The sequence below is a fragment of the Colletotrichum godetiae genome (assembly GCF_030913485.1).
Source record: "Colletotrichum godetiae strain CBS 193.32 chromosome Unknown BDP55scaffold_13, whole genome shotgun sequence".
In the NCBI taxonomy this organism is placed as follows: Eukaryota; Fungi; Ascomycota; class Sordariomycetes; order Glomerellales; family Glomerellaceae; genus Colletotrichum; species Colletotrichum godetiae.
The window spans coordinates 66955-90123 of NW_026851261.1; the positions used below are offsets into that span (position 1 = coordinate 66955).

At 57.7% G+C, this 23169-nt stretch overlaps 11 protein-coding genes across 11 annotated transcripts; 6 read left to right on the forward strand and 5 right to left on the reverse strand.

Moving 5' to 3' along the window:
* Positions 1-386: 386 nt before the first annotated feature.
* BDP55DRAFT_726771 (uncharacterized protein) lies at positions 387-1715 on the forward strand (the record flags this gene model as incomplete). Its single annotated transcript, XM_060579191.1, has 1 exon — positions 387-1715. The coding sequence occupies one exon, from the start codon at positions 387-389 to the stop codon at positions 1713-1715; it is 1329 nt and encodes a 442-aa protein (XP_060431555.1).
* A 637-nt stretch (positions 1716-2352) lies between these two features.
* Positions 2353-3408, forward strand: BDP55DRAFT_548476 (2-nitropropane dioxygenase; the record flags this gene model as incomplete). The annotated part of the gene is made up of 1 exon (XM_060568842.1): positions 2353-3408. One exon carries the CDS (start codon positions 2353-2355, stop codon positions 3406-3408), a length of 1056 nt encoding a protein of 351 aa, XP_060431556.1.
* Positions 3409-3477: 69 nt separating this feature from the next.
* BDP55DRAFT_71092 (uncharacterized protein) lies at positions 3478-4658 on the reverse strand. The gene has a single exon (XM_060578168.1). The coding sequence runs from the start codon at positions 4299-4301 to the stop codon at positions 3546-3548; it is 756 nt and encodes a 251-aa protein (XP_060431557.1). The 5' UTR covers positions 4302-4658; the 3' UTR covers positions 3478-3545.
* Positions 4659-6683: 2025 nt separating this feature from the next.
* On the forward strand, positions 6684-8067 carry BDP55DRAFT_71117 (C2H2 type zinc finger protein). The gene is made up of 3 exons (XM_060578177.1): positions 6684-7005; positions 7054-7574; positions 7626-8067. The coding sequence occupies exons 1-3, from the start codon at positions 6775-6777 to the stop codon at positions 8002-8004; spliced, it is 1131 nt and encodes a 376-aa protein (XP_060431558.1). The 5' UTR covers positions 6684-6774; the 3' UTR covers positions 8005-8067.
* A 73-nt stretch (positions 8068-8140) lies between these two features.
* BDP55DRAFT_657921 (DNA polymerase alpha/epsilon subunit B) lies at positions 8141-10405 on the forward strand. Its single transcript, XM_060574439.1, has 3 exons — positions 8141-8769; positions 8816-10136; positions 10184-10405. Exons 1-3 carry the CDS (start codon positions 8279-8281, stop codon positions 10352-10354), a joined length of 1983 nt encoding a protein of 660 aa, XP_060431559.1. The 5' UTR covers positions 8141-8278; the 3' UTR covers positions 10355-10405.
* On the reverse strand, positions 10406-12128 carry BDP55DRAFT_713699 (splicing factor, Prp19-binding domain-containing protein). The gene has a single exon (XM_060578247.1). The coding sequence runs from the start codon at positions 11938-11940 to the stop codon at positions 10495-10497; it is 1446 nt and encodes a 481-aa protein (XP_060431560.1). The 5' UTR covers positions 11941-12128; the 3' UTR covers positions 10406-10494.
* On the reverse strand, positions 12105-12994 carry BDP55DRAFT_657925 (Alb1-domain-containing protein). Its single transcript, XM_060574440.1, has 2 exons — positions 12926-12994; positions 12105-12876 (listed from the first exon to the last, which is right to left on the reverse strand). Exons 1-2 carry the CDS (start codon positions 12957-12959, stop codon positions 12338-12340), a joined length of 573 nt encoding a protein of 190 aa, XP_060431561.1. The 5' UTR covers positions 12960-12994; the 3' UTR covers positions 12105-12337.
* Positions 12995-13213: 219 nt separating this feature from the next.
* On the forward strand, positions 13214-15758 carry BDP55DRAFT_657926 (ubiquitin carboxyl-terminal hydrolase). The gene has a single exon (XM_060574441.1). The coding sequence runs from the start codon at positions 13430-13432 to the stop codon at positions 15560-15562; it is 2133 nt and encodes a 710-aa protein (XP_060431562.1). The 5' UTR covers positions 13214-13429; the 3' UTR covers positions 15563-15758.
* On the reverse strand, positions 15759-16962 carry BDP55DRAFT_657927 (uncharacterized protein). The gene has a single exon (XM_060574442.1). It carries the CDS (start codon positions 16870-16872, stop codon positions 15808-15810), a length of 1065 nt encoding a protein of 354 aa, XP_060431563.1. The 5' UTR covers positions 16873-16962; the 3' UTR covers positions 15759-15807.
* A 439-nt stretch (positions 16963-17401) lies between these two features.
* BDP55DRAFT_726780 (triose-phosphate transporter) lies at positions 17402-18755 on the reverse strand (the record flags this gene model as incomplete). The annotated part of the gene is made up of 5 exons (XM_060579192.1): positions 17402-17782; positions 17835-18466; positions 18517-18522; positions 18571-18638; positions 18688-18755. 5 exons carry the CDS (start codon positions 18753-18755, stop codon positions 17402-17404), a joined length of 1155 nt encoding a protein of 384 aa, XP_060431564.1.
* Positions 18756-21928: 3173 nt separating this feature from the next.
* BDP55DRAFT_692490 (family 17 glycosyltransferase) lies at positions 21929-23092 on the forward strand (the record flags this gene model as incomplete). The annotated part of the gene is made up of 2 exons (XM_060577120.1): positions 21929-22878; positions 22927-23092. The coding sequence occupies 2 exons, from the start codon at positions 21929-21931 to the stop codon at positions 23090-23092; spliced, it is 1116 nt and encodes a 371-aa protein (XP_060431565.1).
* Positions 23093-23169: the final 77 nt, after the last annotated feature.

A 23169-nucleotide genomic window follows, 5' to 3' on the forward strand; every position in this document is an offset into this window, starting at 1 on the left:
CCACCCACCAGCACCCTGACACCCTGACGCCCTGACTGCCTGCGCCTGCGCCTGCCTGCCTGCTGCAACCAGTGGAATGTTGAGCCCAACTTTTGACAGCTGAGGTGAGGCTGCGTTTTGTTTCCGGCGCACTTGAAACCAACCGTTACTCGCCCAATCCACGTCCCATGGCTCCCTTCACATTTGGACTTTTCGCCCGCCCTTGATTGTATTTTCCATCATCGGCCATTCGATACGAGGGCCTCGACAATTTTCTCTTTTGCTGCAGCCCCAGGTCGAGGCCGACACCGATCCTCTGAAGACAATACCCAACTCCACTTCTTCCCTCCCTTCTTGATGCCCGCGACGTCATCCCTCAAGACCCTGCAGCAGCGCCATCACCCAACATGGCCTTCTTGGAGGACCCGCGACTGCGCCAGCGATGGAACCAAATCTCACACAACGCCGGCGAGGTGACGGAGAACGCGGCCGCCGGCATCTGGAGCTTCCAGCACCACTACATCAATCCGTGTCTCGCCTCCCTCGCCGCCTCCCTCGAGCAATGCGCCAACCCGTGTCTCGGCGACCGCGAAGAGCGGGCGAGAAGGCGACGAGAACGAGATCGCGCGGGCGGAAGGGCGGAATATAGCTTCGACTTTTACGACGATTGGTACGCCGAGGACGAGGGCGGAGGGTTCTTGGGTGGCTGGGGCAACGACGACTGGGACCGCCTGCTCGCGGGCACAGGGTCGCAACATCAAAAGAATAACACGGGAAGCGGAGGCGGCGAGGTACAGCAGGACCAGCCCAAGAGGAAACGCGGCATGAGTTACGGCACAAGGGGCAGAGGGAGTAAGGCGCTCGAGTCGGATCCGACCGTCATCCCTAGCACGCAACCGATTGGGTTCCTGGGTAAGCTGCCGTGGAAGCTGGGCAAGACGCTCCGTTACAAGCCGAGCGCGGCGGACTTGCAGGATCACCCGCGGCAGCACGGCGAGATGGGCATGGGCGAGACGGAGCCTCTGCTTACACACGACTCGGACGACGGCGACGACGTTGATGTCTTTCAGAGCCGGACCGCCAAGACTAGAAATCGCAGCGGAACGACGGGATCCGGGGTGTCGTCGGATTCATACCGGTCTCGGGGCGACCTGTTCCCCAGTGACGGCGAAGGCGAGGAAGACGCCGTGCCGTTTGACGACGAGTTTATGGTCCTGGACAAGGTCCGGGACGATCGCAGCAGCAGCAGGACAAAGGCGAGCAAGGGCAAGCGGCGGGCTGACGGACGGCCCATGTCTCGAACAGTGTCGAGAGCGACGATTGATTCCAGCCATTCCATGCTCAGCCCCAGCGTACGGAGGAGCTCCACGAGTGGGCCTACGACGCCGGATACACCAGTTGCACCGTCAATGGAGGCCTCGATGGAGGAACTACAAAGAGAAGAGGAGCGCATCAGGAGAGAGGAAGACGACGAGGTCGAACGCAAGCGACAGGCGGCGCTGCAGCTTGCGTCGGAACGGGGCCTGCACGATGCCGGCTCCGAGGGGCCAACAACGTCCGAGGCGGACTCAGACGCCAAAGCCGACGAGGCGGATTACGTGTCAGACTCGCCGAGTCAAAGATCACCGCCGAGGTCTACGTACGGCGACGACGCGCCGGTCCTTCGGTCCACCACGCAGGATCAGTACATACGGACCGAGGAGTTCATTCCGGCGCGTCTACCGAGCTTTCGATAAACAGAGTGCGTGGTGGACGTGTACCTTGTGAAGTGCGTTGTATAATAGTTGGGCGACGCCAACGATAATCATGTCATAACGATACCAATGCAGGGAGATGAGGGTAGCATTTCAAATAGAGCGGTGCATGGCGCGGCGCATGTCAATTGACGACTTATTTCCCCGAGTGCAAGTGGCGACATTGTGACTGGTTGATAGCCCGTGTGAATGTCTATTGTCTGTGACGGAGGACGGACGGACGGACGGACGGACGGACGGACGGGACAGAGAATGGCCGACTCACATGCCGCTGTGGTTGCCCGTTTCAGTGCCGCTCGGGGCCGGAGCTGAGGGGGGTCACGGGCGGGCGAGCTGCTGTCCCAACAAGGCAATTGCCTCGGTGTGAATTCCCCGCAACAGAGCTCCCCCAACCCCACACTCTTCACCCCGGATTTACCTAGGTGCTTCGGCACGACTCTCGACGACTAGCTCCAAGCGTGTCATTAAAGCTCTTTTTGTTCTTGACTTCTCGTTGCCTCTCTTGACTTGTTCATCACCATACGCTTCTGCTGTACATTTCTTCGCCTGACACCGTAGAATACCAGGCCAAGCACTACCAGTACAACCACGCCAGGACCAGTGTAAGACAACAGACAAGATGGCACCCTCCGGCCCCATCACAACCCCCATAACCCAACTCCTGGGCATCAAGCACCCAATCCTCCTCGCCGGCATGGCCCGCACCTCGGGCGGTCCCTTGGCCGCAGCCGTCTCCAACGCAGGCGGCCTAGGCGTCATCGGCGGCTTCCAGTACACCCCCGACCAACTCCGCGAGATCATTGCCGAGATGAAGGCCAATTTCAAGTCCCCCGATCTCCCGTTTGGCGTAGACCTCGCGCTGCCGCAGGTCGGCGGGAACGCGCGCAAGACGAACCACGATTACACGGGCGGCAAGCTCGACGAGCTGATTGACATCACCATCGCCTCGGGCGCGCGGTTGTTCGTGAGCGCGGTGGGTGTCCCTCCCAAAGAAGTGATTGAGAGGTTGCACGGGGCGGGCATCTATGTTATGAATATGGTGGGACATCCGAAGCATGCGGTGAAGGCGCTCGAGTTGGGGGTCGATATTGTGTGTGCGCAGGGCGGGGAGGGCGGGGGCCACACGGGGGACGTGGCGAATTCGGTGCTGATCCCCGCGGTGGTGGACGTCGCGAGGCGGTATCGTCCTCCGATGCTCAAGGGGTCGACGGCGCTTGTTGTCGCGGCGGGCGGGATGTATAACGGGAGGAGTCTGGCGAGTTCGTTGATGCAGGGGGCCGTGGGCGTGTGGGTTGGCACGCGGTTCGTGGCGAGCGTGGAGGCGGGTTGTAGCGAGGAGCATAAAGAGGAGGTAGTGTCGTGCGGGTTTGAGGGGACGGAGAGGACGCTTGTGATTAGTGGGCGGCCGTTACGGATGAAGACGAATGAGTATATCCGGGGGTGGCACGCGCGGCCGGAGGAGATTAGAAGGTTGACGGAGGGCGGGACGGTGCCGATTGAGTTTGATTTTGAGCAAGGGAGGGAGGATATTGAGATTCCGCATTTGATGGGGCAGGTTGCTGGTGCGATTGATAAGATTCAGCCGGCGGGGGAGATTGTGGAAGAGATGGTCACAGAGGCGGTTGAGCAGTTGCGGCTTGGGGAAGTTTATCTTGGGGGGCGGAGTAGGCTTTGAGATGTGGCGTACGATGTTGTACGAGTTGAGAATTGAGAAGATTGACTACATATGGAATGGGTATTGTGGTGTCGTGTCGGATAAGATCATTACGCTGTCATCCTCCTCCTTCGTCGTCGTCTCTGCCTCTCTGCAACCTAGACAAACTGCCCCACACGGATCTTCGTCTTCCCCCAGCCCTCCGCCAACGTCCTGACCTCCTCCCCTATCCTCTCCGCCTCCTCCTTCTCGTACCCAAGCCTCGCCTGAACCTCCTCGGGGGTACACAACTCCCGAATCTCAGGAAGCGGCGCAAGAACCCTGCCACCGCCCGTCTTCGTCCCGCTCAACACCAGCGTCAACGTCTCCAACCCAGCCCGGTACCGACACTTCAGCCACGACCCCGGGTTCCGAAACGGCTCCTCGCACACGACGATGACATGCCTTGCCCCGCGGATAGGGAACCCGCCGCCGCCTTTGCCCTCCACGACGGTGATGCTGTCCCGCAGGAAGTCAATGTAGATCCGCCTGTCGCCCCAGGTGTTTAGCCGAATGAGGGTATACCGCCGCAGGGCCTCGTACCTCGCCTCGCGGTTCACGGCAAGCAAGGCTGGGTTCGGGGCGTGAGTTGCGAGGAGGGTCCGCGGTTGGTCACAGGCGTGTTGCCAGATTTTGAGGCGGAGTTCGGTGGGGAGAAGGGGGAAGTGGTGAAAGTTGTGTTCTGGACCGCGGACCTGGAGGCGGAGCCCTTCGAGGTGGGAGGTGAGGGTTGCCGTTGTGCGGTGGGCTTCGGTTGTGAGAACGGAGGTTATTGTTTGGGTGAAGTGGGCGAGGAAGACGAAGGGGAGGAAGGGGAGGGGCATTTCGGAGGTGGGACGGGTTGGTGCATCCCGTTTGAGTTTGTGGGCGAACATTGCGAAGGAAGTGTGCGGGTTTGCGTGTGAAGTTGGTATTTGTATGTTGGAATAGGGGCTCTTTCTTTCCGACCTCTGCTATTTCACTTGTGCGGAGTCTTCGTGCGGATCTCGCAACTAGGTCGTCAGCGCGGAAAAGGTGGCGGACCTTCGCCTTAAGACTATTTCAACTCGGCAGATCAAATCTTCAATGGGTAGCGGGAGCGAGATCTTCGGGCGGCAGGGCGGGTAGAGAGGTCGCCGAACTTTTAAGATGGCTTTGTTTGCGAGACCCGGCGCTGCGGTGCCACCGGCGCGGAATCAAGCCAAGAAGTAGGATTAGTCAAACGGCGATACGCTGCCTTGGCGGGTTCCGGTCTAGATTTGGGCAGCCCGGTCGTCGTCGTTCCGCGGAGACTGTGGGAGCGAGTGGCTGGTAGGCTCGTCTCTTTGATGAAGTATGTCCAGACGAAGTTTAGTGCCGGGGGTTGGTGGACGAGTGTTCTTTGTTCTGGTGGAGAGAGACACTGGGCGGCAACAGAGATTTTTCTCTCAGTCTTTGGTCGATGGACGAGGCGCGCGCTCTGTTGAACGATATTGAGGTGATGAGTGTCCTATTTGTATATTCTCACTTGATTTGATGGTGCTGCTGTGTCTCGGATGGTGTCGTAGTAGATCGATGTGATCTGGGTCACATACACGGCGAGGCGCGGAAGGCTTGGTTACACGTCAACTCACGCCATCAGTGTGGCGTTTCTCGATGTATGTTCCGATATGTGGGCGTGTCGCTGCCACTTTGCCTGCGTCCGGCTTGAAAGGTCCTCATCAGAGTCGCCGCCATCCTGAAGAACTTCTGCGCCAGCCGCGGCACCCCTGTATTCGATGATGGCCATGGAACTTTGGGTGAGGTGGAGGGGTTCGCTTGCCTGGATATAAAACGTCACGCCAAAGAAACGTCAGACTGTCTTAGACATTTCTGTCTCGCCGTTGCACATGACCGGATGTCGGGGAGGTTGGAAAGTTGGGAACGTACACGATGGACCCCAGGGAGCGGTTCAAACGGCCTGTATCCGAGTCACCCGAGACAGGGTCAGCATCATCAGCATTCCAGTTGGACGACACATGGCGATTCCAAAGCTTGGCTGTTCTGGACAATGTGGCACTGGGATCGCGTCTTTGGTTTCGATGCTACGAAGCATGTGAAGGCGTGGATTTCCAAGGCATGACTGTGGGACTTGACCGAGGTGTAAAAAGGGGTAAATGTGCCTGATGAAAGAGGTGAATGGATGCTCTTGGATGAGGACGTCGTGGATTTCTTGATGGAGAACGGTGCTCCTCAACGTCCATCAGACCACACAATGCTTGGGGTGGGTGATCAACCAGCTGAGGCTCGTTGGACGCACCGCGCGTTATGCCTTTCAACTTGTCCTGCAATCGACTTTCTCCTGAACTGTTTGGAAAGATCATTTCCGAGAGCTGGGTCAGCCAACGTAGATTTTGTGGTTCATGTTTGGTCTCTGCTGATCTGGAGTTGCCCACTAAGTTGGGCCGGAACGGGACGCAGAAGAGGGGCTTCAGGATTGTGCGCACTTCAGCTTGGTCCAAAAAACTGTGACCTCTTTGATGGTTCTTGTGGGCTGCTTCTCTCCATCTGGAATTAGTTTCCTCGTAGGTCTTGGCTCTCGGAACGAGACGTGAGTTCGAAGGAGAAAGCCCCATGGGGCTCGGACGAGACTTCTATATAATGCAAGCACTGCTGATCGCTTGAACCCTTACTCCAAGCACACCCGAGCGGAGTGAAATCTATGAGATCGTCGACTTGTGATGAAGTCCGGGTTGGTCTTCGACGGTCTTCTTGCAACCAAGATTTGTTTGGTGTTCGTTGATCCCAAGGCGGAAACAGCCGTTATACCACCGCCCGGTTCTGTTTGGCCATGTTCCTGGCTTATTCGTTCTAGAATAGCCAAAGCATACCGGCTCATCCTAAGTGTGGGTGTCTTGTTCCCGCACTTGCCGACGATCGATGGCGCATCAAAAAGGAAGTAGAGAGGATTGCAGCTGAACAAGAGCAAAACCCCGAGATTCGAAAAGAAAACCTTGAGAAGTCCAGGCGGAAGATGTGGGCAACCGTAATGCCCCTTTTTAACAAATTGCAACCGGGTTCGAGTCCTGGCGAGACGAGTTGCGTTTGGCCGTGGCGATATAAGTAGACGCAACCGAAGGAGACGGAACAAACTTCGCATCCGTCGTTGGAAAGGGGCCGGGAGTGACTCGTTCCTTCCCTTTGCCTACGTCCCTCCTTCCTCCTCATCGTGCAGTCCAAATTCTCTCGCTTATAAAACTCACCTGGGTCCTCGGAATTGTCTTCTTTTCCCTCGGCCACACAGATATTCAAAGGCTCCAACCTTGTTATAATACCTCGAGACCAGCCAGTCTACAACTCTCTCACACACACCCCAGCGGTTCGAAATCCTTACCCACTCAAATCATCACCATGTCCGTCAGCCAGTCCGTCACCAGCGCCACGTCCAGCAGGCCTCTGATTCGCAAGCCAGCCCCCCATGAGGCCGTCTTCTGCGACGTCTGCGACAGAAAGTTTCCCAGCTTCGATGAGCTGATGGGACACAAGCGCATGGCGATGCTGACTGAGGGAACTCACATCCACTGCTCCGTATGCACCCGCGACTTTAACAGTAAAGATGCTTTGAACAAGCATACTCCGGAGGTGAGTGCAACCAAACCTAGAGCACCGAACATGGACTAAAGACAACAGGCCCACCCGCAGGAGCAGAACCTCACCTGCCCCGGCTGCCAGAAAATGTTTGTACGGTTGGCCGGATGGATGAGACACCTCGAGCACAACGAGTGTCCTGGCATTCGCCGCGCGGATGTTGACCAGAGCCGGGCAGAGAAGCTCACCTTCTCCCATGAGCTCGAGAAGCGCAGCGGCTCGCAGTTTGGCGACTACTTCCCCGTTTCCCACCCCAGCGTCCAGTCCGCCTTCGAGGCTCAATCCAACCTCGATGCCATGTCCACCGTGGACGCGCAGTCTGAGTCCGACGACAAGGCCTACATGGCGAATCCGTCCTTCTTCAAGCCCAAGGACTTTCCCCACCTGAAGGACGCCAATGAAAGCTTGGAGGGCATCCAGCGAGCGCAGTCTAACACTGGCAGCGAGAAACAGGGCGAGCCACTCGTGGGCGACATCAACAACCCATCTCACCGACTCTTCGACCCCAGAAAGTACTACAACACCCTCACACGCAAGTACAAGTGTCCTCAGCCGTCCTGCAAGTTCGTGGCCCCTGCCTGCCTAGCGAGAAAACAATGCTGACTCCAAGACAGGAAGACCTTTCTCAGCAGCGGCGCCCTCATCACCCACATGAAGTCGGCGGCCTCGCACTACAACGCCAAGCTGCAGTGCCCGGGCTGTCTGCGCTACTTCAGGGATGCGTCGTCCTTGACCGCCCACTCCGAGTCGGAGTCAACCCGGTGCAGCATCCGCAAATCTGAGAACTACCGCTCCTACCTCGACCAGCTCACCGGAGGCATGGCGGACCTCGGCGTTAAGCACGAGGACGGTACTATTAAGTATGAGGTCAGCACGGAGGCCGTCATCAAGTTCGCTCCGTCTCGAATGGCCAAGACGGCCATTGAGAATTACGCGGCGAAGCAGGAGGTCGGCCGTCAGGAGAACTGGGCTCGCAACAATATCGTGTGGTAGTCAAGTTGCGTGATTTGCACTAGCGAGGATAGCAAAGCATGGTATCAGATAGCAAAATAGAAGAATCGAATTCAGGGATTGATCAAGCGTCCAGTGACATATCAGGGCGTGTCGTTGAAAGACCGTGCAAACTGACGACACACTGTATGCCCCGCCAACACTTTACGCGCCATCCCACCAAGACGCGCTCGTCGCGTCCCACCCAAATGTTCCGTCGTCAAACTTCCCGGCGCTCAACTTCAAGGCACGTACAACAGCACCAACCGACGAAACAATGGCGGAAGCGGAATTGAAGGAGTTCTTTACCTCGGGAGACAAGGCCCTTGAGCCTGAAGTTCTCACTGAGCTGCAATCCCTATTGCGCCTGCACGACCTGTCCGCCGAGGACCTTTTCTACAAATGGGAGTCCTTCTGCATCAAGATGGACATGGACGCCATGAACCCCGACATTGTGCACGTGCGAAACTTCAAAAAGGACATCCAGGATGCACTGGAAAAGAGCAACCGACAGCAGACGCACATCAAGACGGAGAAGCGCAGTCACGGCACACCGCGGGCTGGCAGGGGCGGCGGCGATGTCTTTGGCATGCTGGATGGACTGGTGCCCAGCACGCCGGCGTCAGGTAGGCTGAACAAGCCGAGCAGTCTGCGGAAGAAGACGCATGAGACGCCGACGATGTCGCGGGTCAAGGCCGAGATACCCTCGAGCTCGCCAGACTACAAGGGGGCTACCAAGATGGAGGAGCAATTGAACGCAATGTCACTGTAAGAACGCTGGCCACATTACTCTCTCAGACGCTGACCATAGCAGACCCAGCTCCTTCAACGAACGACAGAACGCCGGCGAGACGGTAGAAGTGCTCAACGACCACCTCGACGCTCCGGAACCGCCAATCTGCCCGTACTCCGAACCCCGCATCAAGTTGACGGCGGCATCAGACCAAAAGAAGCTGGCGTACAAGCCCCTGGCGATGAAGCTGTCAGAGGCGTCCGAGATCCTCGACGACAGGATAGACGAGTTCATGCACATCATCCAGGAGCACCACAAGCTGGACTTTTCAGAATTCGGCAATGCAGCGAGCCAGAGCACGACAGAGGTGATTGCCGTCGGACGCATCGCCTCGGACGCGCCCGAGGGAAAGCTCAACGCGGCGTCGTTGGTGCTCGAGATGTCGAGGCGGGTGGGCGGTGGTCTGCGGGCGCCCCTGAACATGCGCAACAAGGGATTTAGCTTCTTTCCCGGCCAGATTGTGGCCCTCAGGGGCATTAATACCTCGGGCAACGAGTTTGTCGTGGAGGACGTGCTCGAGGTGCCTCTGCTGCCCAACGCGGCTTCGACGCCGGCCGCGTTGGCTGCGCATCGCGAGAAATTGCGAGGCGATCCCGATGCCATGGACACCGACTCGGATCCGGCGCCCCTGAACGTTCTTTATGCTTCTGGGCCGTATACAGCCGACGACAACCTGGACTTTGAACCGCTGCACGCCTTGTGCGACCAAGCTGCCGACACATACGCGGATGCGCTTGTGATGACGGGCCCGTTTATCGATAGCGAGCACCCCCTGATTGCGACTGGCGACTTTGACCTCCCCGAGGAAGCCGTCATCGACCCGGACACGGCGACAATGTCGACCGTCTTCAAGTACATGTTCTCCCCGGCCCTGAACCGTCTCGTGTCCGCCAACCCCAGCATCACAATCCTCCTCGTGCCGTCGGTGCGCGACGTCATTGACAAGCACGTCTCGTGGCCGCAGGACTCGGTCCTGAAGAAGGAGCTCGGCCTTCCCAAGACGGCGAGGATCGTCACCAACCCGATGACGCTGTCCGTCAACGAGATGGTCATGGGCATCTCGTCGCAGGATATCCTCTGGCAGCTGCGGCACGAGGAGCTCGTCGGCGGTCGTCCGTCAGATCCGTCCTTGTTGTCGAGGCTGAGTAGGTACCTGCTAGAGCAGAGGCATTTCTTCCCCCTCTTCCCGCCAACGGACCGCCAGAAGCTGCCCAAGACGGGAACCGAGGAGGGGATCCCGCCTGGTGCCATGCTGGATCTTAGTTATTTAAAGTTGGGCGAGATGGTCAATGTTCGCCCTGATGTGCTTGTGGCGCCTAGCTTCTTGCCCCCGTTTGCCAAGGTGAGTCCTATCGACCCGTTGCTGTGGAATTACACTGACAGAAGTAGGTCGTCGAGAGTGTCCTCGTGATCAACCCAGGCTCTTTGTCGAAGAGACGCGGCGCCGGCACGTACGCCCGCCTGACGCTGTTCCCTCCCAAGGCCGATGCGGGCCAGTCGGGGGCAATGGTGAGCCACGGCGTGTTTGAGCGCGCAAGGGTGGAGATCAAAAAGATTTGAAGCGCACCTACATGACGTGTATGACGGCAGGGTTTTCCTTTAGGGCCTCGGAGTTTGGGGGAGGGGGGGTATATTCAGCATGCGCTCATAGTGAGCCTGGTTAGGATACGCTTCTTAATACATTTAAAACGACGATACGGTTATCTAGAGTCCACGCGCCTCCGCTTGTCGCTGTCGTAGCGCTCCCTCTCGCGGGAGGGGCTGCGCTTCCGCCTATCCCTGTAGTCGTCTCGCGAGTCGCGGCGTGGTGACCTCGAGCGTGACCGATCGCGACGGCGGTAGTCGTCCCTGTCTCTGCGCCGGTCGTCCCTGTCTCCCCCGCGCCGGTCATCGTCGCGGTACCTGTCGCGGTCGCCTCTGCCTCCAGAAGGCGCCTTGCGGTCACCCAAGGGGATGGCGTTGGCACCGTTGACCTCGCGGTCGTTATCCGGCCGGAACCGCTCGTCCACATCGTGCCTGTCGAAGCCACCTCTCCTCCGATCACCACCCCCGCCGCCGCGTCGGTCATCGAACTCGCCCCATCGGCCTGTATCCTCGCTCTTGAGATCCTTGTACTTTGTTCCTCCCTTCCTACCCAGCTTCGTCATGTCGCGCTTCTGAAGGTACTCCGGCAGCGCGCTCCGGTCCTTGACATCGTCCGCGATGCGCATGCCCATGAGGTCACGCTTATCAAGCCCGTACGCTTTCGCCTCCTCGCTATAAAACGCGCCCTTGTGGTAGTACTTTTGCAAATACGACATCTTGCCCTTGGCATCCTTCTCGTCCTGCTGCGCAGCAATCTTATCTGCGTCCTCGGCGTCGCGCTCCTCTTGCGTCAGGTTCTGACGCCTCTCACGCTCAGCGTACTCGGCCTCCTGCTCGGCAATACGGTCGCGCTCGCGCTTCACGCGTTTGAGCTCGCGGAGGCGCCAGGCCGCCATCTCGGCCTCCGGGTCGAGCTCGTCTGTCGTGTCGACGTCGGAGCCCGATGCTTCGTCATCGTCCCAGTGCTTCTTACCGGCGGCGCGGGCGGCAAGGTCTTTTGCGATTTGTTCTTCGACGAGGGCGTCGGCGGCGGCTTTGCGGCGGGCTTCTTCTTCTGCTTGGCGCGTCTCGTCGTCCTTTGGCGCGGAGGCGGAGGATTGCCCTCCTCCCTTGGCGGCGTTGCGTTGGTTCTTTGGGATGAATTTGGGGCGAATCATGAGTCTGCGGGGGGCTTCTTCTTCGCTACTGCTTTCCTCCTCGCTGGAGCTCTCTTCTTCTTCGTCTCCCTCTTCGTCGGCTTCGTCTTCATCTTCTTCCTCTTCCGTGACGAAACCCTCTTCCGCCGCGAGCCGCTCCGCCTTTTCGCGCGCTATCCTCTGGTTCTCCTTCTCCTGCGCCTCGCGCCTCCGTTCGTCGAGGTTGACTTTGCTGAGATTGCTGGCGATCTTGGCGGCGCTCGATGCCTTTGGCGGCGGCGGGATCGCGCGAGCTTTGGTTGTGTTGTCGTCTGCCTTCTCATCGTCGCTCGCGTCTGAATCTGATGAATCCTCTTGGGGGACGGCTTTGCCCGGGAAGTAGCGTCCTGGCTTAACCGGGTTCGCGGTCATGCGCTTGGGTGGCATCTTGGGGTTGTGTGGGTGGTTGAATTGGATTGATGACGTCCGGTTGAAAATCGAGGCCGCAAGGTAGCGTTTTCAGCTCAGGTACCTCGGGTCCCCTGGCGGATTGGGGACGGAACTGCACAAGTGTTTCCCCGCTGAGTGGCCCTGTAAGTTTAGCGTTTTTAGTGGACCTGGCGCCGCCGCAGAGCTTTTGACCCCTCCAACCTGGACGTCCAAGTGCGTGACTGACCGGAGGCGGAGGAACATAGATGGGCGTGGAAAAAAGCATGGAGGCTTTCGAAGAGTTTAAGGGCCTGCATATGTGTGGCAGCATGGTCAATATCATTGGGTATCTATCATGAGTCTCATAGCCCGAGGACCACCTCTCGGGGCAACCTGAACAGAAACTGACATCGGACTACAAAATCTCCTCGTCGAAATCGTCATTTGCCGGGGGAGGCGCCGATGCAGCAGCAGCAACGGGCGCAGGGGCAGTGACATCGTCATCAGCGCCGTCCATCTCCTCGTCTGTCTCCCAGTCCTTGCCAGCAGGCACCTCGACGGTCCTGCTCTTCGTCTGCCTCTGCTCCACCTCGAGATCCTCCTCGTCGGGGAACTTCTTCGCCACGATGGATGCCTTATTGATGTCCTCCCACTGCTTGCTCCGCGTCTGGATCCTCCGCGCCTTGGTCTTGCTCTTCTCCGTCTTTTCCGAGGTTCGCCCCATGATGGCCTCGGCGCGGTCGGCGGCCTTTTCTTTCCTCTCCTTGGCCTTGGCGCTCATCTGCGCCTTACGGTTCTTGGTCTTCTTGGACACGCCAGAGTTGTGCTGGGCGTTAAGGACCGACGGCCGCAAGTCGGTCGCGGCGGCTGGGGCCTTGACTTCCTTGAGAGACTTGTCGGTATCGATGTCGATGTCCGTCGCGCGCCTTGCGGCTCTCGAGTGGACCGAGGGTTCTGCATTGTGTTAGTACGACATCATTGCATGTAAATAGACAATGCTCACGTCTGTTCTTCTTGGAAACGCTCGGTTTCGCCATCTTTGCAATCGTTTTGTCGAGTTCTGGGTGTCCAGGTGGTGTAGACTGCATCTCAAGACTCGCCCGCGGTGTGGGGGATATAAAATTCCTTATCGAGGTGCATGCTATCTTATCGCGATAGCAGCGGAGACGATCACAAGCCTTCCAGGTTGGAGCCACGCGCGCTCTGACCAATCCTTGTCGCAGCGTTTGCCCCTGTGGAACCCCTGGTCCCGCTCATCTTTCTTTGCTGTCTTTACTTTCCGTCTCGAGCGCTGCACTGCTGTGCGACACCTCAACACCATCCGTGCAGACATTCCAGGGCCTTACTCACCCACAACCACTTAATCAGCGAGCATCGCCACGACTGGACACCTCTCAATTACCCTCCTCGCTATGGCAGCGCGCGGCCTCTCCGATATTGCATTGCAGAAGCTCGCCTGAAGCTGTCCCTTTCGAAATCCCACCAGCACCAGTACACAACCCCGACTATGAATTCCCTCCCGACCAAGCACTCCTACGGCGGACCCGACTACCACCGACGACTTCACGCCGACGAGACCATTTGGACGAGGCTGACGGAGCCGAGCGTCGTCGTGTCTCTCTTCGCACTCGTCCTCACAGCGCTCGTCTCTGTGTTCGGCGCTTCCCTTCCGACCACCCTACTCTCCCACGCCTCTCGGACCCTCTGGCACGTAATCGTCTGGCTCATCCCCCACGACGCCTTGACCCTTCTGGAAGCCTGGCTGCACCCGCCGCTCGTTCCGCGACCGATGCTCCAGAACCAAGCCAGAACACATGCGGCCAAGAGTGCGCTCCTGAAAAAGATTCTCGGCATGGACAGACAGGGAGGCATCATGGGGACGGTCTCGCAAGCCAGCATTCGAGGGCTGTCGTCCGTCTCCGGGGCCATGATGAGCCTCAAGGGCTCCAGCAACTACCCGCCGGGCCTGGGCAACCTCGACAACTCGTGTTACCAGAATAGCATTCTCCAAGGGCTCGCCTCGCTGAAGCCGTTTCCGAAATACCTGGCCGATCCAGTCCAGGACCCCGAGATTGACCGCCGCAAAGTCGAGGCCGTCGACACCCTGCGCAACCTGATTGAGGACCTCAACAGCGCTCGAAACTACGGCAAGACGCTGTGGACGCCAGGCTCGCTCAAGAACATGAGCACGTGGCAGCAGCAGGATGCGCAGGAATACTTTTCAAAGCTGCTCGACGAGGTCGACCGGGAGATTGCAAAGGTGGCCAAGGCGATGGTCAAGACATCGGGATTCGAATCAGATTGCGCCAACGATGATACTGCGACGAGCCAGCATAGCGACGACAGCGGCTATCAAAGTCTGTCGACGGCATCCAAGATTAGCGCGGCTTCCAAATCCCTGAGGAATCCCCTCGAGGGGCTCATCGCTCAGCGGGTGGCCTGCGTGGAGTGTGGGCACTCCGATGGACTCTCCATGATCCCCTTCAACTGCCTCACTCTCAGTTTGAACGTGGGTGGCAACGATCACGATCTGTACGAGCTGCTGGACGCGTACGCCCATATCGAGTCCATTGAGGGCGTCGAATGCGGCAAATGCACGCTGTTGAAAGCAAAGAGACTGCTGACCCTCCTCGTCGAGAGAGCGGAAGCATCGTACACTGACGAGCAGAAGCTCAAGGAGCCAAAGTTGCGACTGGCGGCCGTTGAGGAGGCGCTGGAAGAGGATGATTTCGAGGACAAGACGCTCACGGAAAAGTGCAAGTTCCCTTCCAACTTCAAAGTCTCGTCAATAAAGACGAAACAGGCCGTCATTGCTCGCCCGCCGCAGAGTCTTGCCGTCCACATGAACAGGTCAGTGTTTGACGAGAATACTGGAATGATGTACAAGAACTCGTCGGGGATTCGATTCCCCCTGACGTTGGACCTCGGCCCGTGGTGTCTGGGTAGTGCCAGCAAAACGGGAGGCCGCAGTCCCCCTGACGGATCCGCTTCGCCGGTCTTGGAGGAGGAAGAAGAGCAATGGCTGTTGGATCCGCGGTCCTCCATGATTGCCGGCGACAAGCGCAAGTCGTACATCACCGGCCCGATTTACGAGCTGCGGGCCGTTGTCACGCACTATGGTCGTCATGAAAACGGACACTACGTCTGCTACCGCAAGTTCCCTCGACACTCACCGCCGAGCGATGGCGACGAGGTTACCTCGCCCAAGTTGGAGACCCTGGATGACGATCCCGATGCGGAGATGGACTGGTGGCGCCTCAGCGACGACACGCTTCGCAAGGTTGACGAAGAGGAGCTGTTAGCGCAGGGCAACGTTTTCATGCTATTCTACGACTGTGTCGACCCTAATATTATTCCCTCGTCCGAGGTTGCCGCCGTGGAGGCTGTGGCGGCTCAGGACGTAGACGCGATGGACGCAGAGGACGAGGAGACGCCAAAGGTGGAGAAGCCCGCCTTTACCTGCACGGTGAAGGAGGTTTCGGAAGATGAAGAAGATAACGAGATGTCGGCGGCCGACACTGTGGTGGCGGTTGCTGAGGGAGACGTCTCGCAGGCGCGGTCTGTGCCGTTGCCGGCTGATGGAGACGATGAATTGGCAGAGAACCAGACCGAGCGAGGACCGCAGATGATTGCCGTCTGAGTGCTTGGTTCAACATGGTAAAGCGGGGCACATGGTTGCTTTTTTTTATTTTTGGTCGATTTTACAGCATAGCGAACGGCGTTGGGACTCCGCGGTAATACCATGCGCTCGCGGCGCGGTTACTGAGCTCCGGGGATTTGCTCTGGCTACTAAGGTCATGGGGATCGGGTAATGATCATAGCTTAATTCAGTACACAGTTGAAAGTGAGGGTCTGATGAAGTTGAGCGTGTGATGAGCGTGAGCTTTAAGCAGAGGGAACACTTCGCAAACCACCCTCCTCCATCTCCCCAGGCCAAAAGTCGTTCTCCGCTAACAAGACCTCTCTCCACATCGCCGAAGCCCGCTCCAGTTCGGGTTTGATTGCTGCCTCGCCGTGCAGCTGGACGGCTTCGTCTACGCCGTCGTCGATGATGGCGGCGAGCTGGTCTACAAAGGCTCTGAATTCGGGGCTGGACCAGTTGGGTATGAATTCCGTTCTTAGGGCGCCGCCGTCTAGGTCTGTGTCTGTGTCTTTGCCAGACGTAGTCGCATTAGTGCTAGAGGTGCCAGAGGCAGACGTAGCAGAGGTAGAAGCCGCAGAGGTAGAAGTCGCAGGGGCAGACGAAGGAATCATACCCTTTGCGCCGGACCAAGCTTCGAGATAGCATTTCTCTGTGGCCCAGAAGAGGACGGCTGGTGCGAGCCAGGGGAGAAGTGCACTTGGAGGAGATGTGATGTCGATGGCGCTGAAGAGTCTTTCAAAGGCGCGTAGGCCTGCGTTCTTGTCTTCGCTGCTCACCCGCCGGTCACTATCAGCACCACTACTCTCGGACGTGTGCGCAGCGGGTAAGTTGACATCAACACCGAAGCGCGAAGCAACGTCGACGAAGAACTTCTCTTCGCGGCGGACGTTGACGAGGGCTTCGATTAGCCATGATAGGAGTCTCTCCGTCACCGTGGCAGAGCCAGCGTCAAGCTCGGAGGCATCCTCTTGACCTCCTGCTTCGGGAGTAGCAGTGGCAACGATGTCTGGAAGGTCCAGCAGCGCGAGGAGCCGGCCTGCGCCTTTGATGTAGGCGTGGATGTAGAGCCTGTCGTTTGCGAGCCAGCGGCCGAGGATGGACTTTGGGACTTGCCCTCGCGCGGCGGCGGCGAGGAAGGCGGAGGTTGTGGAGGAGAGGTAGAGGGGTTGGTTGGTGGTTAGGAGGTGGGTTGTGAAGTTCATTTTTTGGGTGGGGTGACTGGTATAGCTACTACGTAGGTTCTCGGAAAGGGGTTTGCGATGGGAAAGATTGGTGTTGAGATATGTGTAGTTGAGGCTGTGTGGCATCAGTCAGTCGGCTCCGTTTACTTCGTGGCGTCTCTGAATATTGTGAAGAAAAGGGGCTTCCTCGCTGCGTACGCTGCGCGCGAATGCAATGACACGCGACGTGCGAGAGGAGATGGGCGATTGTTGGGTTGAATCTCCATAGTTTAGTAAGCCTTGGCTGCAGGTCACGAACCTTGTGATAGGCCAATGGATCGCGATGTTGATCTTCTGCCCATCGCCTAGACGCTACTCCGTCTTGCGGGTTCAGAGACTCGATGGTTCATAGGGACGGGGAGGGCACTTCATTCAGATCATGTATTCTAAAGCTGGGCTTTTGATATCTGCTGCTCATGACATACAATATTACAAGAGTGGCCTAGACCCAAAAGGCCACCCAAAAACCCCGCGCGTTTGAAAAGCCAGCCATCACTCCCCCCTCCCGTCCAATGTCACGCATTTTCCAAACTCCAAATGTCTTCTCTTTGTACACAACGCGCTGTCCCAAAACTCCAGGCTTTGATGATTGGAAATAAAGGAAAAAGTAAGGCATCTACGTGCTGGCGGTACTGACCTTGGCGAACCAGTCGGCCGGCGCCGCGGCGCCCTTGTAGGCGAAGCCCATGACGACCATGAGGGTGATCAGCGTAAGCAGGCCAAAGAAGATGGCGCGGCGGAGGAGGGGCGAGAGACGGCCCTCGTCGAGAGCGTGGGAGTTCCAGACGTTGCGGGACCACGCGACGGCGCCGGCGCCCGAGGCCTTGAGCTGGTCCCAACCGGTGGAGTAGATGACGAGGCCGAAGAGGGCGACGGCGTAGCCGACGAACTGCAGGGCGGTGATGCTGGTGTGCCAGATGAGGACGGAGACGACAATGAGGAGGATGTTCTTGAGGATGCCGGTGAGGGTCATGACGAGGCCTGACGTCTTGCCGATCTGGGGGGTCTTGTCAGTATGGGCCATGTAGGCATGGAGACGGCAGACTTACGAGGAAGACGCTGGAGATGTTGAGGGCAAAGGCGACGCTGGCGTTGAGGAGCAGCATGGTGAAGCCGACCTTGTTGAAGTCCTCGACGTTGAACTTGCTAAACTCGCTGAACCAGGCAACAAAGAAGTTCATGACGGCGCAGACGGGCGCGTAGTAGTAGAGACTGACGAGGGGGTCCATCTTTTGAGCGTTCTCGTCGCCCTTGAGGAGGACCTGGATCATGACGAGACGGATGGCCTCAAAGATGATGCCGCCCATCTGGAAGATGAAGCCGATCCAGGAGAACTCGATTTCGCCAAAGGAGGCGAGGCCGACACCGCCGACGATGAGCAGAATGTTGTAAAAGGTCTTCATGGAGGGGTCGGCGACGCCCCAGACCCAGCTGGTGAAGAGGACGGCGACGGGGGCGGCGGCCTTGAGCATCTGGATGAAGGAGACGGAGAGGTAGAGGTACACCAGGTTGGAGCAGACGAGGGAGCCCGAGTAGAGGACGCCGATGGGCATGATGGCACGCAGGTAGACGCGGCCCGTCATCTTGACCTTGTGGCGGCCATCGAGGAGGGAGGTGAAGCGGGCTAGCACCTGGGTCGCCAGGGTGGAGAAGACGAGATGCCAGAATGTGAGGATCACGGCTGGGACATATCAGTGGGAGCAATGAGGGTCAGGTGGTGACGGGACGTACGGTATTCTGCGGGTGGTTAGCAATGGTTAACGAGAGGGACGAAAGGGTGCTTACTGAAGCCGGCTGTGTCAAGAAGCCATTTGTTGAAGAGAATGGTCAAGTTTGAGAAGAAGATCCAGCTCCTATGGAAGTGTTAGTAAGAACCCGGCGAGGCTGACGATGAATACGCACGCGATGAAGAAGGCCGGGTGAAGAGCCTTGGAGCCCACAGGCTTCTCGGTGGTCGGCAGCGTACTCATGGTTGCGTTGCACGGTGAGAAGGCCAAGCGACGGCGGGTGGTCGGAAGGTACGGCGACGGAGACGGCGGTAGACAACGGGACTGGAGTCGGTGGTGGGCCGGGTGCGTCGGATGGGAAGGAAAGGATGGGGGTTGTTGCGTCAGACGGAAGGCATGAGAGATGGAGTGCAGCAGCGACGCGACAGAAAGCGACAAGGAAAGACGAGAAGAAAAGATGGGGGAGGAGGAGGGAAGGATGCAAAGTGCGAACTACCTTGCAGGTCAAGGAGGCGACAAAAGCGTGAGAGAGGCACGGAGGATGAATAGAGGAACAGAAGAGGGTGAAGACTACTACAAGGTGTGTGGCGGCAGGCGGATGTTTGAAGCGCTGCGCCGTTTGTTGGACTGGTGCCTGCAGTACGGATACGGTACCTTTGCACGAAGGAGGAAAGGAATCTTAGGGACCCGAAGGAGCTCCCTTCCGCAGCGTGGATGTTCTCGTATTTTCTGCTGGCTGCAATGTACCTGGCGACGGTACGAAATAGTACGGGCACCTTATTGGACTGGGCTGACTGACCACTGGGCTTGAAAAAGGATGGCGGAGAAGGGGGGGGGGGGGGGGCGCTAAAGTCGGGCGGCCGGCACGTGGAGGGAGCGAAGTGAGACCCTGGTCGTCCCTAGTCTGTCCAGTCTTTGGTTGTGGTTGTGGTTGGAGTGTTGCAATACCTAGTTGATGTTGGTAGCAGTCCGGCAGTCGGCAGAGTTGATGAAGCGGAAGATGTTACGATCACGACACAATTCTGAAGAGTTGGCGATTGTTCGGAGAGATGGGCTGCGTCCGGACTGCGGTCGGGTCCTCAGACTGCAGAGGTACTTCGTAGAGAGAAGACTCAAAAGAGCAACGTGTCGTGCAATAGGTAGCGATGGAATTTGCCAATGAACCTTGTGGCAGGCAATTTATATCGAGGCTTTCAAGGGGATTCAGAAAGAGTGGAGGTGTTCGGATGAGGAAGGGAAAATGACAGCGGGAGTTGCAGTACTCCGTACAGAGTGGTGATGATCAGAGGGAAGGGGGAGAGAAGTCAAGAAGCGCTTGAAAGCTTGAGATGAGTGCTGACGGGCTTGGGACTTGCAAGGGAGACAAAGGCACGCCGCACAAAGCAAGACACAACGGCTGAGCCAAAGGGGGGGGTCCGTGTAACGCGAAAAAAGGGGAAACACCACTCCGTTCTCTCTACACTACACAGTAATAGTAGGTACCTTACTCCGTACTTTACACGGAATTGTGTTCCTCAGGGCAGTCCCAATCCCTGAGAGTTTGTTTGGCTCGGCCCCGCGATGCAGCGGATTGACGACTTGGTGCTGGGGCGCTGCCTGTGCCGCTGGCCGTCCATCGCCTGTCATGTTTTAATTAAGCTCAGAGGCCAGGGGGAAGCATTAAACTTAGCGCTCTCATCTCCTGCATCCTTAGATCATCGGGTACATTGGCACAAATGTACTACAAGTACCGCTTAAGTAAGGCCCTTGGGTAAGAACCTTAGGTAAGCTTAGGTAACCAAAGCGTTGGAAGCGAGTTGGCGAGGTTGCACAAGCACCGACCGGTTTTGTGTAACGGAGGGATCGCCCGTGACTTGTGCTACCATCCACCAAGCTGTCTACTATGTAGTGGCCTCAATGTCCCCCACGCTCCATTGCATTACCCACGGCTCTCGTCGCCATCAACACTACAGCCATCATCATCCACCACGATGTAATGCTTCATCGTTCGGTATCCACATTCCAACCCCATTTTGCCATGGCCGGAATGTTGGGAGAAGGCAAGCTCCCTTGGCTGCCAACACAAATTCGACCCGGTTCTCGGGATCCAAGACATTGTGGCCGGCGTTGGGATGACAGACATCTAGCTCATCTTCTCTTTGTCAGACTGACCAAGGTGGTGAGGCTCAACCCATGTCCATCACAAGACAAGCTGAACGTCAATCGAGACATCTTCGGGCCACCATCGAAATGTGTTCACAACACAACACCACAATCATGACAAAGTGCGCCCGCCATTCTGCAAGTTCTGGTCTACCATCCTGATCATGGCCTGTGACTCGCCGCCTTTCTTTCTTTTGCTCTTCAGCTCCAAGCCCACCATCTGCTCACGGCCATACGGCCACAAGGCGAGAGCACAGCAATCTTGCAAAGACCTCGGACATGGTTGTCTCCAGTGTTTCGTTCTCCGAGGATCCCGCACCGTCCCGCCTGCAACCTCAGGGCTCGCCTCTGGGTCCACCGGTATTCCGTACGGATAGAGTCTATGGACCGCAGTCAATAGTCCACAACCATACCCAGACAAACGGAGAGGCTAGGCGTGCTAGGGCAGATCAAGGGATAGTCTTTGAGTCTTGACAAGTGTCGACTACTGAATGTCGTTATCTACGCGCCAAGATGGCATGGCTGCCCTCTGCATCGGCTCTGAATGAGGACATTCACACTGCAGCGGCGCGGCCTCCCCACCGGAAGTATGCGTGCGAATAGTATCTGCATGCCAGTGCCGCCCGAAATGCTCATCCTAACACCGATCCAGGGTCTGATGCACGTCAACCCTCCCTCTTGAGCCGTCCGCTCGTCCCGTCTACTTCGTACGAATGGATGATGGCCCCGTACCATCGCGAGTTTACACGTTCCTGCGGCTGTATGTGGGTTCAACTTGGCGTCAATCGCAACATCGCCCTCTCCGCCACGAGGAATGCGTTCGATGATTACATTCTCGCTATCACGTTCTCGAATGGCATGGCGCCGAAAGGGCTCCAACACAACGGCGTGACCCCTGCCCAGACTCAAGGGGGGCCTCAGCTCGGCGGGCTTATGAATGTACAAGCATGATGGGCGAAGACACTTATAGGATTGACCTCTGAAATGTTCGAGACCAACGACTCAGATACGGCGCCAGGTCTGAACTTTGAAGGAGCTCAGGCCAACCGAACTTGTGTCCCTGGCAGAGTTCAACAAGTTCAGCTTGTACCCCTCACCTCGCTCATTTTCTATTTCACTGCTCGCACAATTTGGCCGATAGTTTGCCGGTCTCCGTCTTCTCTTCTCTGTGGTCTTGTTCATCTTTGAGAGCTCAAGGTTTGAGCGGTTTTCTCACGGGGCATCCTTCCCTTTCCACCTTCTTCCCGGTCACTTTGCTTATACCCACCGCAGCCATGTTGAGCAAACCAACAGCAAGTCACCAGATCAAGTATCTGGCCGTGATTGCTTCCCTCGTTTTCATCTGGCTCGTCTGGCGCCTCGATCTTCACACAGAGGTTGCCGAGCATGCCCGCAAGATCACACACCCAAACAGCACGCCGTACGATGGTCTCGCTAAAGCCGGCAGCAGCGAGGTCCTCCCTCCCGCAAAGGCCGCCGAGTACTGTGACCACTTCCGCTTGAAGCCGGCCAACACTGAGTTGGTCCGCAAGCGCAAGGTGTACGATCTGCTCCTCATCAACACCGAGGTTGAGATGCTCGAGGTCCGGCTGGGCCAGATGGCTCCCTACGTCGACTACTTTGTCATTCTCGAGTCGGCCTTGACCTTCACCGACAACCAGAAGCCGCTGTACATCAAGGAGAACTGGGACCTCTTCAAGCCGTGGCACGACAAGATGATTCTCCGTCAGATGGACCTCGAAGCCCTCAAGGAGAGCAGCACATGGGACCGCGAGGCCAAGAGCCGCAACGCCATGTACGAGCAGGTCATCCCCACTCTCGAGGGCGCGCAGCAGGCTTCCATTGACGATATCCTCATCGTCTCCGACGTGGACGAGATCCCCAAGCCCGAGGTCCTCCGCGCCCTGCGCAACTGCGAGATCCCGCCCCGTGTCTCCATCCACTCCAAGATCTACTACTACTCGTACCAGTGGCTCTCCCGCAACGACTGGAACCACCCCCAGGCCACCGTCTACCGCGGCGTCGACACCGTCCTCCCCCATGACCTTCGCCACAACGCACAGGACCACCACTTCAACCAGGGCGGCTGGCACTGCAGCTACTGCTTCAGCACCGTCGAGGAGATGGCTCAGAAGATCAACTCCTTTTCCCACGTAGAGCTCAACAAGCCCGAGTTCAAGGACCCCGACTGGATTGTTTCCGTGGCACGTCGCGGTCACGACATGTAAGTGGTTATGTCCCTTGACCTTAACGGTAAACTAACACGTGACAGCTTCGGCCGAGGCGAGTCCAACTTTGACCGCATTGAGGAGAACCACGATGTGCCGGACTACGTCAAGCGCAACTCGGAAAAGTTCAAATACCTGCTCGACCGCGATCCGCTCAATGGTAACTTTAGGGACTACACTCCCAAGGACACCTCAACTCCCCCAGCTTGATTGCTACTTCGAGGCGTGTGGTTGGGTGGGAAGACTTGGACTACAGGCGTTTGGGGGCGTTGGATAACATGTGGCCC

What these genes read in the sequence shown, in the direction of transcription:
- BDP55DRAFT_71117 (XM_060578177.1), top strand. Translation starts at nt 6,775, where the DNA reads ATGTCCGTCAGCCAGTCCGTCACCAGCGCCACGTCCAGCAGGCCTCTG. An exon ending in TGAACAAGCATACTCCGGAG is followed by an intron (nt 7,006 to 7,053) that starts GTGAGTGCAACC and finishes TAAAGACAACAG; the next exon opens with GCCCACCCGCAGGAGCAGAA. An exon ending in TGTCCTCAGCCGTCCTGCAA is followed by an intron (nt 7,575 to 7,625) that starts GTTCGTGGCCCC and finishes ACTCCAAGACAG; the next exon opens with GAAGACCTTTCTCAGCAGCG.
- BDP55DRAFT_657925 (XM_060574440.1), bottom strand. Translation starts at nt 12,959, where the DNA reads ATGGCGAAACCGAGCGTTTCCAAGAAGAACAGAC. An exon ending in CGTTTCCAAGAAGAACAGAC is followed by an intron (nt 12,877 to 12,925) that starts GTGAGCATTGTC and finishes AACACAATGCAG; the next exon opens with AACCCTCGGTCCACTCGAGA.
- BDP55DRAFT_71092 (XM_060578168.1), bottom strand. Translation starts at nt 4,301, where the DNA reads ATGTTCGCCCACAAACTCAAACGGGATGCACCAACCCGTCCCACCTCC.
- BDP55DRAFT_657927 (XM_060574442.1), bottom strand. Translation starts at nt 16,872, where the DNA reads ATGCCACACAGCCTCAACTACACATATCTCAACACCAATCTTTCCCAT.
- BDP55DRAFT_713699 (XM_060578247.1), bottom strand. Translation starts at nt 11,940, where the DNA reads ATGCCACCCAAGCGCATGACCGCGAACCCGGTTAAGCCAGGACGCTAC.
- BDP55DRAFT_657926 (XM_060574441.1), top strand. Translation starts at nt 13,430, where the DNA reads ATGAATTCCCTCCCGACCAAGCACTCCTACGGCGGACCCGACTACCAC.
- BDP55DRAFT_657921 (XM_060574439.1), top strand. Translation starts at nt 8,279, where the DNA reads ATGGCGGAAGCGGAATTGAAGGAGTTCTTTACCTCGGGAGACAAGGCC. An exon ending in CAATTGAACGCAATGTCACT is followed by an intron (nt 8,770 to 8,815) that starts GTAAGAACGCTG and finishes TGACCATAGCAG; the next exon opens with ACCCAGCTCCTTCAACGAAC. An exon ending in TCTTGCCCCCGTTTGCCAAG is followed by an intron (nt 10,137 to 10,183) that starts GTGAGTCCTATC and finishes TGACAGAAGTAG; the next exon opens with GTCGTCGAGAGTGTCCTCGT.